Below are 14,256 nucleotides of genomic sequence, written 5' to 3' on the forward strand. Positions count from 1 at the left end.
TTGTGTGCTCCCATTACAGTTTTGTTCAGGCCCTTAATGACTCTTCCAAATGATTCACTCAAAATAATTTTGAGAGCTGAAGGCTATGTTACATTCCTCCTCATAAAAGAAGGGTTATTTTATCGGTATTAACAGGAAACTAAGCACAAGAACGCTTGAAAGTATATTGTCAAGTTTCTAAGCACAATAAATCGTTAAGGTGATGAGATAAAGCATGGAATATCCCAAAGAGATTAATTTTTAGTGTTAGTGGGGAAATTTGTAAAAACCAGCATTTTTTGGCAAGTGTAACCCTACATCACTATGAATGCTGTTCCCAAAGATACTTGTGTATATTGTGAAGGTGATAAGCTACAGAGGAATAAACTGAGTAACACTTTAGCAAAAATCCAGTCAGCAAAAGATGCAAACGTGCCGTATTTTAAGTAGAGGGCTGCTTTCTCTGGCAGCTCTCACAAGCATTGAAATACCTACTGTAGGATTTTTAAACAGTCCTGTGTTGTTTTCCAGTAACATCTGAGAGTGATTTATTATCACAAATTACTGCTTTCCGCCTTTAAACCAATGTCTGTATAAAATATTGCAGAAGTCTGCAAATAGTTGAATCTTTGTCAAGCCAGATTGTTAAACAAATTAAAGAGGAAACTTATATCTGTTGTCCTGAATTGTATTTTGTTTAAGGCCTCAAATAAAATTTCTGGCATGCATTTTTATTTACGTATTATAAAAATGCTGTCACAGCTGCAATTTAACGCATAGCTGCTGTCAACCTGTTTAATGGGAGGGATGTCTTGGCTTCCAAATGGAGTGAGACCTCCCAGTATTCAATTGCTGCAACTGTTGTATGGATGATATGCCTTCAGAAAGAGATGAGGCTTAGCCAAATACATGTGCTTTTTCATTTCACTGTTTTTCCTTTGAAAAGAAAGCAACAGCTATGGAGCCACCGCAGTACGATATTTACAGCCCACATAAAGTTGAGTAAGTTGATGAAAGCCTTCAGTCTGTATGTCTTCAGCCATGTAGTTGCTGCTAAGCTGGTTCTTGAATTAGTGAGCAGCAATAGTAAAGATGGTCATCAGCCGGCATCATCCTCATCTCCAAACACAGTTTCCTTGCCTGGGGAAGCCTTGATGAAAGATGAAACAGTCATCATCATCATCATCATCAGTGAAGGAAGCGTGAAAAAAAAATATTAAATATATATCTAGAAATCTCATATTGGAAAATCTGTATTTTAATATAAAAGCACTTAATCGTTTTTCCAGAAAACACCTTAGGAAGAAATTTTCACATATTCTGTAAGCTTAAGTGCGCTCTGTTTTCTGTTCTAGGGTGACACACGGCTCCTTCAGCTCCCAAAACCAAGCATGTTGGATGCGGTTTCACATTATGGTGGCAGTGACTGTGAAGCTAGCCTAGGTCTGATCTCCATGTTGCCCTTGCCTTCCTCCTGTGAACTGGGGTGGGATTTAAAACAGGAGCATTTCAGTAATTTGTTTTCAGTATAATTCTGCAAAATTTATATCAGCATATTTACGAAGGTGGTAAATCGCAGTATTGATGATGAGAGTGAAGGCTAGATATAAACCATTTATTGCCTTCCGATTACAGCTGAGTGTCTATTCTATACTTAGTGCAACATAATTGTTCTAAAAGAGGTATTTTCTCCTAACTGTTTTCTTTTATGAACGAACAGAAATACCTGAAAAAATAGTTCTGAATTGCAGAATTAGAAATCCTGTTGCTTTGTCAGGTTTTTTAAGTTTTTTGTTCAGGTAGGTTTATCACGTCACGCAGTTTGTTCTAACATAAACTAATTTAGGCAGAGCATCAGCTAATCAAGGGAAAAATGTAAAAAGCTAGAGAAGAATGAATGGAAAACTCAGAAATTACTTAATCTGCTCCTGATAGGCGTGTTTCATTATAGTATAACAGAGTCTTTTGTGTAGTCACATTTAACAAAATCACAATCTAGGAAACCATAATATAAAGGAAAACACAAATTGATGTGTGGTTAAGTAAGGGAATTAGCTGAGACAAGTCCTCTTTGCTTTCAGTACCTGTCCGGTTATAGCATGTCAGTACAAGTAGCATCTTTTGTAACCCGTACGGTAGACAAGTAAGTTTAGGGATCAGCAAAAAGTGTATGTTCTGTTCCTTCAACTGGCTTATATTTAAAATGCTAAATGTTGCAGCACTGAAAATCTTATAGCTTTACACTGACATTTCAGCACTTATTTACTCATGTCAGGATACAGTGGAACAACTGTATTTTAGAATATACGAGTTCTCTTGCAACTTTTGGTGAACTGAGGTTTGAAATGAGCCTCAAACTTCACATTTTCAGGTATTGCTTTCCTTCTGCTAAATACAGATGATGAAATCATAATGACTGGCCTGCTTCACAATTTGTGATTTCCTTGTGGAGCAAGAAACAATTCAGCTTACATCATTTGTTCTTAAGTATTCATTTTCTTTGTCCAGTTAAGAGAAAATAAAACCAGTTTCCTTGACCAAAATGCAAATATTGGATCTGGAATTTGGTTTAATGCCAAAAAATCAAAAGAAGCAGGTTAAACTGTTGTTGCTTAGGTAAAAATAGAAAGCTACAGTTGGAAGAAGAGAAGTGACTCAGTAAGCAGCATGGTGATGGCAAAATAGGATGTCAGCCAAAACGCAGGAAGCAAGATGGGAACACCCAGATCAGTTTAACAGTCTGCATTTTACACTCTCAAAGAGCGGTAGTTTCTGAGATTACTGCAGGAAATTTAAGCTTTAAATGATTTTAACTGGATTTTATTTCTGTACTTGTTAAGCTATTTGAAACTAAGTTTTAGTAAAATGTGAATTGTACGTGGTTTTTTTAGTTCAATTTTAAGACCAGTCTCTTTTTGGTAACTTTATTTACAGTAAAGCTGCCTCAAGATTAGCTGTGGATGCTGTGAGAGGCATCCAGCAGAAGCGTGCGGTAGATCAGCAGTGATACACGCATACCAGGGGAGTTACTGCAGCGCTGCAGTCTGGATTGGAGCTGATGGCACTGATTGGTACTGATTGATTTTTATTGCTCTGGAGCTCCAGAGGAACTTAATCAGCTGCCGTGTAACTGTATCTTGATTTTTACTGCCCCCTCCCCCCCCGCCTTACTTATAAGATGGTGTACTTTGTTTTGTTTTTCTAATTATAAACTGGCATAACAACACAAAAGCAGGAGAATTTCTTCCTATTCTCCTGCACAAAACTAAGTAGATCCACCAATTTTTTATAGCTTATGCTCAATTTTCTTTGAATAGCAGGTATGCATCAATCCTAATGTAAAATTCCTATGCTGCCATTTCCTGCCTACAGCTGAACTGCTTTGATAATCAGGTAGTGGTTCAGTTTGGTACCCTGGAAAAAGTAAGGAGACAGCAAGAGTAAGATGAGGTACTGTGCTGCTCTCCTCATGTTTTAATAATGGCTGTCCCAGAGCTCAAAGATCTTGAGCCCTAAGAATCTAAGACAGGAGTCAATGTGCAAAAAAAAAAAAACAACTGTATAGGAGTATTCCTAAGATAAGGTGAGTAACCAGTTCATTGCATTTTCTTAAATTTAAGTAAACTTAACTAATAGCTTGTTTCTTGAAGCAAGTAGACCATCTCATGACTTTAACTCTTGATAGCTTAAATTATACTTAAACTCTTAATATTGCAAGGCTTTTGAAGCGTGTGACTTCAGATGTAATTATGGGTTTGTAATATGCAGACACAACATGACTGCTCATTCAGAGAATCATGAATTTGGGGGTGTTCAAGGGCAACTTTCTTTTGAAGTGAAGCACAACGTGGAATTGGTTAACCGAAGCATCCGTAGGTGTTTCTAATTCCAGAAGAGAAGCTGTTAGTCAAATGTTTACATTGTGTTTCATTTCCTTTACAGTAGTTTCTTGAATCCCTGCCGTACTCTTAAAATATGGAACTACCTTTAACCTACTTCTTGGAATAGTGAGATAATAAAACTTATTCAGAGTTGACTGTTTTGGGGGGAGGGCCAGAGAGCTTTTGCTGTTATTTTTTAAATGGAGAGCGATGCCTTTGCTAGGAGGTGATGGGTTCTGAACACTGACAGTGCAGCTGCTTTGTCTCCAGTGTACCTGACTCTCCTGCCATGGGACTCTCAGTCTGAAGCGTCTCCTTACAGACTGCCTGTACTAAAAGTACAAAAAATATGATCCAAGTACTTAAGCAATATTTTTAGTCTTTCAAAAAAATTGTAGCACATGAAGGAGGCAGAGAGCAGAGGCGGGCAACCGTGCCATGGTGCCCGATAGACGGCTGGGGTAGGACAGGAGCAGGGCTTGCGGCAGCTGGGAATCTAAACTGCCTACACCATGCACTCCGTATTTTGTTTAGTGGTTTGCTTACTGGGTTTCAACTTTCTGAGTGAAACAGAAATCTCATTACTTTAAATCAGTGGCCTTCAAAATCCATTATGGATGCCTAAAGATTTTCCAGGAAAGGTCTGGACTGTTACAGAGCATAGTTAAAGGCAATTATTAGTTGTTTCATGGACTTGCTAAGAAAGCAGCCCTCCAGATTGGTGGATGTCAGGACTAATGGATACTTCAAGTTGAACAAATTTGTCTGTCTTTGAAGGCACTTTCCCAAAATGAGCTCTTCTCCTCAGGAGAACAAGCTTGGTAGATACTTGTGGTGTCCAGTGCAGTTATGAAAGGTGCTAGCACAATAAAATAAGCATGGACTGAGAGAGATTATAGTTGTAGCACTGTCTGGTCGTGGTAGGAGGAAGGCACAGGGCAGGAGCTCTGCTGGGGCCGTTCACTGCCTCGCTGTCCCTGGGCAGGACAGGGCAGTGGCTTGCAGATGTATCTTCTGGTGGCCCCTGGAGCACAACAGGTTACGTGGTACCGAATGGCTTTGTTTCCTGTCTAAGCCTAGAGAATAGATTAAATGCTCTTCTAATACGCATATTTCAGGAAAACATTTTCTGTAATTACTACAGAATATGCTGCGATAGGAAAGGGAAGGGAGTTGGTCTGCACGAGTGTGACCTAGTTGGGAAAGGAGTCAGCTGGGCACAACTGGATTAACTGAAGTTTTGGGAGAGTCCTTGGGTTACAGTTAAGTGGATTTGTGACTCACTAGTACCACATACCTAACTTCCATAGATGTTTTAGGATGTGACCCACTTTAGCTTTTTTTTGGGGCGGGGGGTTGAGTTCTTGTTCTTTATTCCAATGCTCCAGTGACTTTGCGCATGTGTGTAGTGGATGGGGGAGGACAAGGACTCTCTTTATGACATCTCTGGTTAAATGAGCTTTTTTGTTTGTGCAGAAGATGTAGAAAATCAGTCTTTGTTGAGGTTGGTATGTGCAGGAGACAAAGGAAGACAAAATGATGTGCCACCAGGTTTCAGGTCTCCAGTATTGTATATTTTGGTTTATGTGTAGTAGATTCAGTCTAAATTTATATTTTTTTCTCTTTCCCTCCTAGAGTAGTCTCACATCTGCTGCTATCTCTTGTGACCACCTGGTCAATAAACTTTGGTGTCAATGTATTGATGAAAGGGCTGTAGTGTCTTGTTACTTTTAATTCCTATGTACTTGTGTCGACTGGGTTTTTTTTGCTATTTTAAGGGGAATAAACCACAGACACTTCTGGGATGCATATCATATGCTATATACTTGCATGTTCCATTGCTAGAGATGAAGCAGAATAATAATCATGCTTGTATAGTCAGATTATAGGATTGAGGTTATTCTATGCACAATGTATGATGTGTGTCTTAAACAGGGCTGATTCATACACAAAAGCAAACAGTTACAGCACACACACAGTAAGACTTTTTCTAACTAAACACTGAGTTTGCTGTTTCTATAAATGTCTTTCCACCCTTGTCCTCAATTACATCAACTTGCATCATCTGTGTCTGTTGTATAGGAACAATTACCAGGCTTCTCAATATTTATAGGGTTTTTTCCTTTATGAAAAATCTTAGAAGTTGCTAAATGATATAGAAATCTAGTGGAGCTAAAAAAAGTCAATATGCCACATGAACTCTGTAGGAAAACATATTTCTCAATATCCATTGCTATTCATGCTTTAATTTTTTTTTTTAAAGTCCACATCAAATACCTGGTTTCTTACATTGCTGACATAATTTTAAAGTGTTGGCCCTGTCTTTATAATGCTGTTATGAAAACAGTAGCATTTCCTAGTTCAATACTTGCTGTTTATCATCCTTTAATGAGATGCAGTTTTTATTTTGAAACAACACTGTGTTTTTGTAACTGCAGCCAATACAAATATGTCTCTCTAGCTTGTTGGGTCTCCTCTTCCATTCTTAAGGCAAGAAACTGGTTGCTTCTGAAATAATAGGTCTGATACGGGAACAGAAGCAGTGTTTGCAAATTGAACTTAAAATAAGTTTTATTTGTTTACAAAAGTAATGTTGTGTATGTATTCTGAATCTTGAGTAATGATTATTTCAGATTTATTTACCTTGCTTTGTTCATGACATCTTGCTTATTTACTAGATTCACTGGATCTTGCATTTGGACATACTTAAACTGTCTATGGCTTGTTATGTCAACTTGTGATATAAATCTGTGAAGACACTGAGCGTTTTAAGTATACAATATGAGCTTTGGTATCAGATTTTTTTTAATGCAAAAGGGGATGGACTTTTTACCTGAATCTAACCAGCTCAGCAGAAACACTCAGGTCATAGGATTTATCTATTAATTTGTGTCAAGTCCAGAAGCTTTTGATCAAATATGGATTCTTTCTAAAAAAGAGAGCCAAATAATAGAAGGTATACTGCTTCACATGGTAAGCTGTTAATGTTAATTAAAAGGCGTGTCTAATTTACAGTTACTTGCCATTTAAAATTCTCTAGTGTAAATTTTCAGGTATCACATCTTACTGTGCACATTTCTGTTACAGTAAGAAGGTGATTGAGATAGGATCTGTCTGCATAAGCATGTGCAGATCTTGATCAAGCTCTCTAATTTTTTCTTTAAAACCATAGATGTTTTTACATATTTTAACTAAACAGAATTCTTCTTACACCTTTTCTTAAGGATGATTTCCCCTTCTGTTTAGTCTGCTAAGCATGAGGCAATTCTTGCTTAAATTAGTATCACTCCTGCTGAATACTTTCTAGATTTTTGGAACTTTTATGTCAGAGTAGGGAAAAATACTCCAGTAGTGATCCTTCCTGCTGTGGCTTTTTTAACATTACCATGACCTTTGGATATACAAAGACGAGTGTGATGCTTGCGTTAGCAGCAAGATAATGCTGCAGTTATTTTTTTTGTCAGCTATAATACCCAAATCCTTTTCAGAGTCTTTCCAAATCCTGTTTCCCTGTCCCTAAGTATGCCTTGCCTATTGTTCACCAGACTTTCAGCTGAAAAAAAAAAAAAAATTGCAGGTGCCTAATTTTGTAGGTGACTCATATCACTACCTAAGTGTCTTGTCCTCTCTGTTATTTACCATTCCTTTAATCTTTCATGCACCCTTTATTAGTCATTTTCTGCCATCCGTCAGATGAATGACCATTTTAACTCATGCCAGATGATTTAATGTATTGTTCACGTGCCATATGGGGTCCACCAGGATAATCCATCTATCCTCCGGCTCTTCTTCTGCCGGAGGGCAGGCGGCGGCCAGATGAATTGTCTTGGCAGCACCCTGCTCTTCTGGGGCCTGCGGTCCCTTCCTGGTCGGGGTGCTCCCCAGGGTGGGGGGCAGGCAGCTGGCATGGGCAGCTGTTTCGGAAGAGCCCTTCCCTGCTCCCCCCCCCCGAGGATGGAGCCACAGGACTTGTGCTGGTTGTGGCAGTCCAGCACCTGGCACCTTTTCATAGATGGAGATGTGGCACGTACGGTGCAGGTCAGCAGTGCCGTACCACTGGCCGCGTGCGCCATGGACAGATGTGGGTGCACGGCGGGAAGAAGGTCCAGGTTATAGCCCATCCCTGCCACCCAAAGCAGCTGTGTAAGTGCATTCCTTTAAAAAGGGGGAAAAAAAGAGTCAGTAAAGATGAGGGCTCCTGTGCAACGAACTGAATTCCCTGGCAGCGGGCTGACTTATTTAACTTATGCAGATCCCTCAAAATAGGCTGTAAGCCCTGGGGTCCATGGAGTACAAGCCCAGGCTAGGCAAATATATACATGCAAAAGCTAGTTTTACACACTTTACAATTTGCATATACAGGTAATTGCACATTTAGTTGGAGCTTTTGTTTCATGCATCCCTTCTTGTATGGATCTCTCGAGTCTGTCTTGCCATGTTTGTCAAATGCTCCACTATTAGGGAATGAAGACAAAAAAGACTTCTGAGAATTCTTTTTTTTTTTCCAAGTAGAAAGGTATTTTATGCATGGTAATCAAAACATGAATAGAAATTAACTCTGCCCCTGTGGCAGTTTTGTTTTGGTGGATGACATAGGACATTTAAGCTAAAATTGTGAAGATGTCATGTGCTTTTGTTCCCCTAAAGCATAAAAATAAAGAACCACTGGCAGCCTTGCCCTCCACCTGCTTTTCTTTGCTGCTCTTAAAATAGACTTTGAAGTGAATGTATTTTAGCTTTCTCAGAAAAGAGATTTTTCTGTAACCTCTTCAGTAACTAAATAATTTTGAAACTTAAGCCTTCCCAAGCAGAGAGGGGAATGACATGATCTGGTTGTACTTGAATCTGTTTAAATGATGAGTGACATCCTTGTGATGAGGGAGGAGGAGGAGAAGGGTGCTCTGCAAAACACCATAAAATCAGGGGACTGGTGCATCTAGCCTCTGCAGGAATCGAGTGTGCCAGGGTAATTCATAAAGAGCAATGCTAGCTGCTGCTTTGTCTACAGAGACTTGTTGAGTTTTAATTCTTCGTGCAAGTTTAGACTGACCGTGGTACCAAACAATGAATACTCTGTATGTTCCTTGGGAACCTTTCCTATGTGTTAACGGTAGCTAAAAATGGACCTCTCAAGTAAGCCTTGCTCTCCGCAGGAGGGACTCGCAATAAAAATGTTAAAGAACATTGTGTCCCACTTTTTCTGATAGAAGTAAATCTTTCTATTTTTTTTCTTACTCAATTTTTAATGTGTTTTATGATGTACTGGGGTGATGTCTGTCACATGATACTAATGATGCCAAGTCATGCTGCCATCAGACTTCTCCCACTAGAGCCCAGGAAACTTTTTTTCTTCTAGAGAAGCTGTGATCCAGCTGTGGTTCACAAGACGAACAGTTGTTTCTCAGCACTGCTGAAATCTGGTGCATTGACCAGTTACTACGTGAAGCTTTCTTTAGAATGTTTCTGATTTTGTCGGCTTGTATTGACAACATTAAGAGATGAGGAAAGATGTTTTGTGGTGGTACAGTAACTTGGGCCTTATGGGGAGTGCAGCCATTCTGATACAAAGATCCATTTCCCATCGCTCTTGTTTTAAGTGTAAATTGAAACAGACTGCGGGATCAGCCAACAGTTGAAAGCTTGTTATACAGCAGATGTCATTATTTTTCACCTTTTTGAAATGACAGATACTTTGGATGAATACTTTGAGTATGAAGCTGAGGAGTTCCTGGTCTCCTTGGCCTTGTTGATCACCGAAGGTCGAACACCCGAGTATTCGATCAAGGGCAGAACAGAGGGCTTTCATTGCCCACCGGCACAATCAAGTCAGCCGCCAACAACTAAGCATGAATGCAGCGACAAACTGGCTCAGGTATGATGGTACCCATTTCATTTTAAGTGTCGTGGTGTGCGTCCTTGCTTACCATGATTAAAGTCAGCCAAGAACCCCATGGTAGATTCACAGTTAAGCATGAATAACAATTGCTTTCTGTCAGTCCCGCGTTTCAGTGAGTCTGTAATTCAGTATCTTACTACTAATAGATCTGTCCTTAAAATGAGAGATCATTAAGCCTTTTATCCTTGAACATGAAATTCTGCACGACTACCTGAATGCAGTATCTATTTGAGTCTTTATTATGCAAATGGAAAGCGCTATACTTAGCATTCTTGGTCTGGTGGTTGGTTTTTTGTTGGGTTTTTTTTGAGAAGATGTAGGCTGACTTGCTTAACTTTTTGCTTTTCCAGGTATTCTTGAAAAGTTAGTGATCCAAAAAACACAAGCACATCAAATCTAGCTAGTCTATTTGGGAGTAAGGTTGGAGCATCCCATCTCTCAAGTAAAAGTTCCTAAGTACTGTGTGAAAGTTATTATTCATGCAGAAGTTAGCCTGTTTCATGACACAGAATTTATAAAGATACTGCTTGAGTGTGTCTATCCAAGAGGATGACTTGTGGAGAGAGAAGTACAAGGTGGCAAAGCATTGTGATTGGGGAAATGTATTTTTATGAGCTCTTTTAATTTTCTACAGAAGTTGCTCAAACAACAACCATAAAGGATTTGTTAATTATTTTTCATTTAATAGCTCTGGAATCATATCTCTGATTTGGTGAAACCTAGTTTACAGAATTTGACCCTTACCCTTTTCCAGTACTTTGGAACATGTTTTTAAAGTAGATTTAAACCTGGCTAGTGTTTTCATGGCTTGCATAGGTTGACATTTTTTCTTTCCTTCAGTGTCGTCAAGCCAGGCGAACCAGATCTGAGGTTATGCTACTGTGGAAGAACAATATTCCAATCATGGTAGAAGTGATGCTACTTCCAGACTGTTGCTATAGTGATGAAGGGCCCACCACCGAGGGAAATGATTTAAATGATCCTGCAATCAAACAAGATGCATTGCTGTTAGAAAGGTGGATTTTGGAGCCAGTTCCTCGACAGTAAGTTGGATATTAGGATTAGCTGATAGTTGTGAGAATCTTGTCATATTAAAGTCCTTAAGGTAGTCGGTTAATGGTTTTGCACTGGCCCTTTGCCATGAAGACTGATCTAAGAAAACCACTATTTACCAGTGAAATCTAAGCATCTTTTAATCTTAGTCTTCCTGTACTCATGCTTTCTGCAGTGCACATTGTGCAATGCAGAGTATGAAATGCTCCTAGCTGAAAATGGTCATTTTTATATATTGCTTGTTATGTTCAATTGTATAAATTATTATGTGGATAAAACCAAATCAGGCTCTGTAATCTTCAAAACGTTTGAGGAGTTTCCTTGTTTTGCTTGATTCAGATGTGCTTTATTTTCAGAATGAAAATCTGAAAATGTCCTAGTTCTCTGCGTATATTCTTACCAACACCCATGTGTTTCTCTTAATACATTTCAGGAGTGGAGATCGATTTATTGAAGAGAAGACCCTTTTATTGGCTGTTCGCTCTTTTGTTTTCTTCTCTCAGCTAAGCGCATGGCTGAGTGTTTCACATGGTGCTGTTCCCCGAAACATTCTGTACAGGTATGTCTGGGATGGAAAAAAACTCGTTTGCTGTTCGCAGGTTGTTGTAACTTGTCTTAAAACCATTCTTCCCTCCTGTTTTCCTCTTTGTTTTCAGAAGGTGCCACGTTGTTGGCCCAGTACTAAACTTGCTGCTGGCCGAGGCGTTGTTTAGGATTTGTATACTTTGCAAAGTACAGCAGTTGCTGGTGTCTCCAGTGCTTTTTCTTAGACGTTTGTGTTATGAAGTAGATAATTAAAGACTCTTCATTTAGATATTTCTGTACACGCACTTCTGTATTGTTTCAGGGTGAGCGCTGCAGATGTGGACTTGCAATGGACATTCTCCCAGACACCAACTGAGCATGTCTTTCCTGTTCCTAATGTTTCTCACAATGTGGCCTTGAGAGTCAGTGTCCAGTCCTTGCCCAGACAATCGAACTACCCAGTTTTGACCTGTAGTATTCACACCAACGTTAGCTTTTACGAAAAGCGAATGCAAGAGCGTAAGTTACATCAGCACAGCGATTCCAGTGCGGCACAGCAATGCAGTACCTCCAGTCCGCAGCGCTTTTGTGGGAAACAGACGTGGACAATGACACCTGAAGGCCTCCTTAATGGAAAGAAGACTCCTGAATTTACTACATCTATCAGAAATTTAAAACTTTATCCATCTGCTGGACTTGGATCTGACTTTGGGCCATCGCAGTCTAAAGTTCAGTGCTATAATGCTACAGCAGACAATAAGACACAATCTCATGAAACACCTGTCAGAACTTTTAAATCCTTTTCTCTAGTTGATTCCCGTGTTTCGAGTAGTCATTGCTCTCATCAGCCCACAGGAGAAACCAATCCTTTGATAGGCTCTTTACTTCAAGAGCGACAAGAAGTCATCGCAAGGATTGCTCAGCACTTGGTTCACTGTGATCCAGCTACTTCACCAGTTGTTGTGGGACGTCCATTCAACATACATGAAAACAGCTCAGCTACACCAAAAGCTTTTCGGAGTACTTACGAAGATGAAAACTTGCCAAGGAAAGGCAGGGAAACCTCCCCTGTTTCTATCGCCAACTTAGACAATGCAATACAAGAAGATGGTGGTGAAGGCAAAACTAGAGCAATACCAGAGATCACACTGCGTGATGCCCGTGTTCCAGTGAACCATTGTGGCCGTCAGTCGGCAGGAGAGAGTAATCCCCTAATCGATTCTCTGCTCCAGGAGCGGCAGGAGGTGATAGCAAGGATTGCCCAGCACTTGATTCATTGTGACCCAGCTACTTCTCACGTTACTGGACATCCATTCAAAGTGCATGAGACTAGCCCAGTTACTTCAAAAATTTTCCGAAGTACATATGAAGATGAAAATTTGCTAAAGAAAGGCAAGGAACCGCCTTCTGTTTCTTTTGCTAAATCCGATTTTTCTTTGTTAGAAGACAGTGGTAAATCAAGGACAAAGACACCAGATACTCCTATCAGTCCTTCTAGGTTTGATGGAGAACTGAAGGCTTCTCTGAAACTCCAAGCAAGAAGAAAATTGGTTTTAGCAAAACCTAGTGAAGCTGTCCAAAATGCATTTCATCAGACTTCAAATAAAACTTCTCATGCATTTACTAACATTCACACATCATCATCATCATCATGTATTAAAGAAAATAAATCGGAATTGCCAGGTAAATTGGAAACAGTACATTCTGGTTATGCACAGAAAGACCAGATAACCAATAGAATTAAACAGTATTCAAATTTCAGCAGCATTGATGAACAGATTTGCACAAATAAACTTAAAGAAAGAACAGTTGTTAGTGAGAACAACGGCACAGACAGTTTTAACAATTTACAGATAGATAAATGCAGAATACTTGAAGGTACAAAAAAATCAACTGTAATGCAGGTATCTGACTCTTTGCACAAAAATGAGCTCAAGTGTTTAGATAAAGACTCAAGAAAACCAAATATTTATGAGCAAAATACTCAGCTTATTAGTATTGAAAATTATTTAAATAAAGACCATGACAGTTTCAAAAACAAAAACAAACAAGATAAAACTAAAACTGCACATGATGAGAATGAAGACCCAATAGGCCTCGATTTCCAAAGCACTTCTCAGAAGAAACCTACAGAAGACGGCGTAGTTAAGTGTGAGCGGCTGAAGAACCCAGATGTACAGGTAAATACATAGAGGAAAAGACCAACTCTTACAGCTGCTCTTAGTCAGATAGCTTGTACCCTATATCTGCTAAGGACCAATATGAAGAGGGATTTAAGTCCAACTTTGTAGGAAGCAGCATGTTACTATTGTCTTCGTGGTCTGAAGTAACGTTTGGCTGGTAGTGCCTCCCCCATACCTTCTTAATTACAAGTTTAACGTTGAGAAGAACATTGTCTTGTTCTGCTCACGGTGATAGCATTATGAATGACAGTTTCCATAGGCAGTTAGGCCTCCTGTCTTTTTATAAATACACCAGTGTCTGAATATGGTACATGATCTTTAGTGAGCAGTCTGTGCGATTGTAGATTGAGTCAAGGGGAATTTATACTGAATATTTCATAATATGCTAGTGTGATGCAGGTCCACCTGGTTCAGAAGTCTTCTCTGTTACAGCAAGCAAAGTATTACCATGATAGGCCATTGAAATATCCTGTTGATATCTTGAGTAAATTTGTTTTGCTGACAGAAAGCACCATCTCTAAAACACACAAATACATGGCGGAAACATCATTTTCGATCCTTGGATGGAACTTCAACCAAGGCTTTTCATCCCAGAACTGGATTGCCTCTGCTTTCAAGTCCTGTAAGTTATTGTTGGCATTATAACTTATCTTTTAAATGAGAAAGGAAGTATTTTGTTCTTTTAATATCTGTGTATGGTAGAAAATTTGACAAATTACCTAGGTGAAGTGGATGTGTT

At 39.3% G+C, this 14,256-nt stretch overlaps 1 protein-coding gene across 7 annotated transcripts in view; it reads left to right on the top strand.

Annotated features, from left to right (window-relative positions):
• ATOSA (atos homolog A) overlaps window positions 1-14,256 on the top strand; it is a 49,672-nt gene that overhangs the window by 23,505 nt on the left and 11,911 nt on the right. For 3 of the 7 annotated variants that reach the window (XM_087745367.1, XM_087745364.1, XM_087745368.1), the window contains exons 2-6: window positions 9,548-9,732; window positions 10,597-10,799; window positions 11,243-11,368; window positions 11,657-13,514; window positions 14,023-14,139. In XM_087745367.1, the coding sequence (XP_087601493.1) occupies window positions 10,630-10,799; window positions 11,243-11,368; window positions 11,657-13,514; window positions 14,023-14,139 (2,271 nt within the window). In that variant the 5' untranslated portion in view covers window positions 9,548-9,732; window positions 10,597-10,629. Of the gene's footprint in view, window positions 1-1,334; window positions 1,423-2,824; window positions 3,051-9,547; window positions 9,733-10,596; window positions 10,800-11,242; window positions 11,369-11,656; window positions 13,515-14,022; window positions 14,140-14,256 lie in introns of those variants that run through there. The other 4 variants (XM_087745363.1, XM_087745362.1, XM_087745365.1 and 1 more) reach the window with 3 other exon arrangements.

Source organism: Nipponia nippon, unplaced genomic scaffold, assembly GCF_047370975.1.
Source record: "Nipponia nippon isolate SJK-2023a ecotype South Korea unplaced genomic scaffold, ASM4737097v1 scaffold_9, whole genome shotgun sequence".
Classification (NCBI taxonomy): domain Eukaryota; kingdom Metazoa; phylum Chordata; class Aves; order Pelecaniformes; family Threskiornithidae; genus Nipponia; species Nipponia nippon.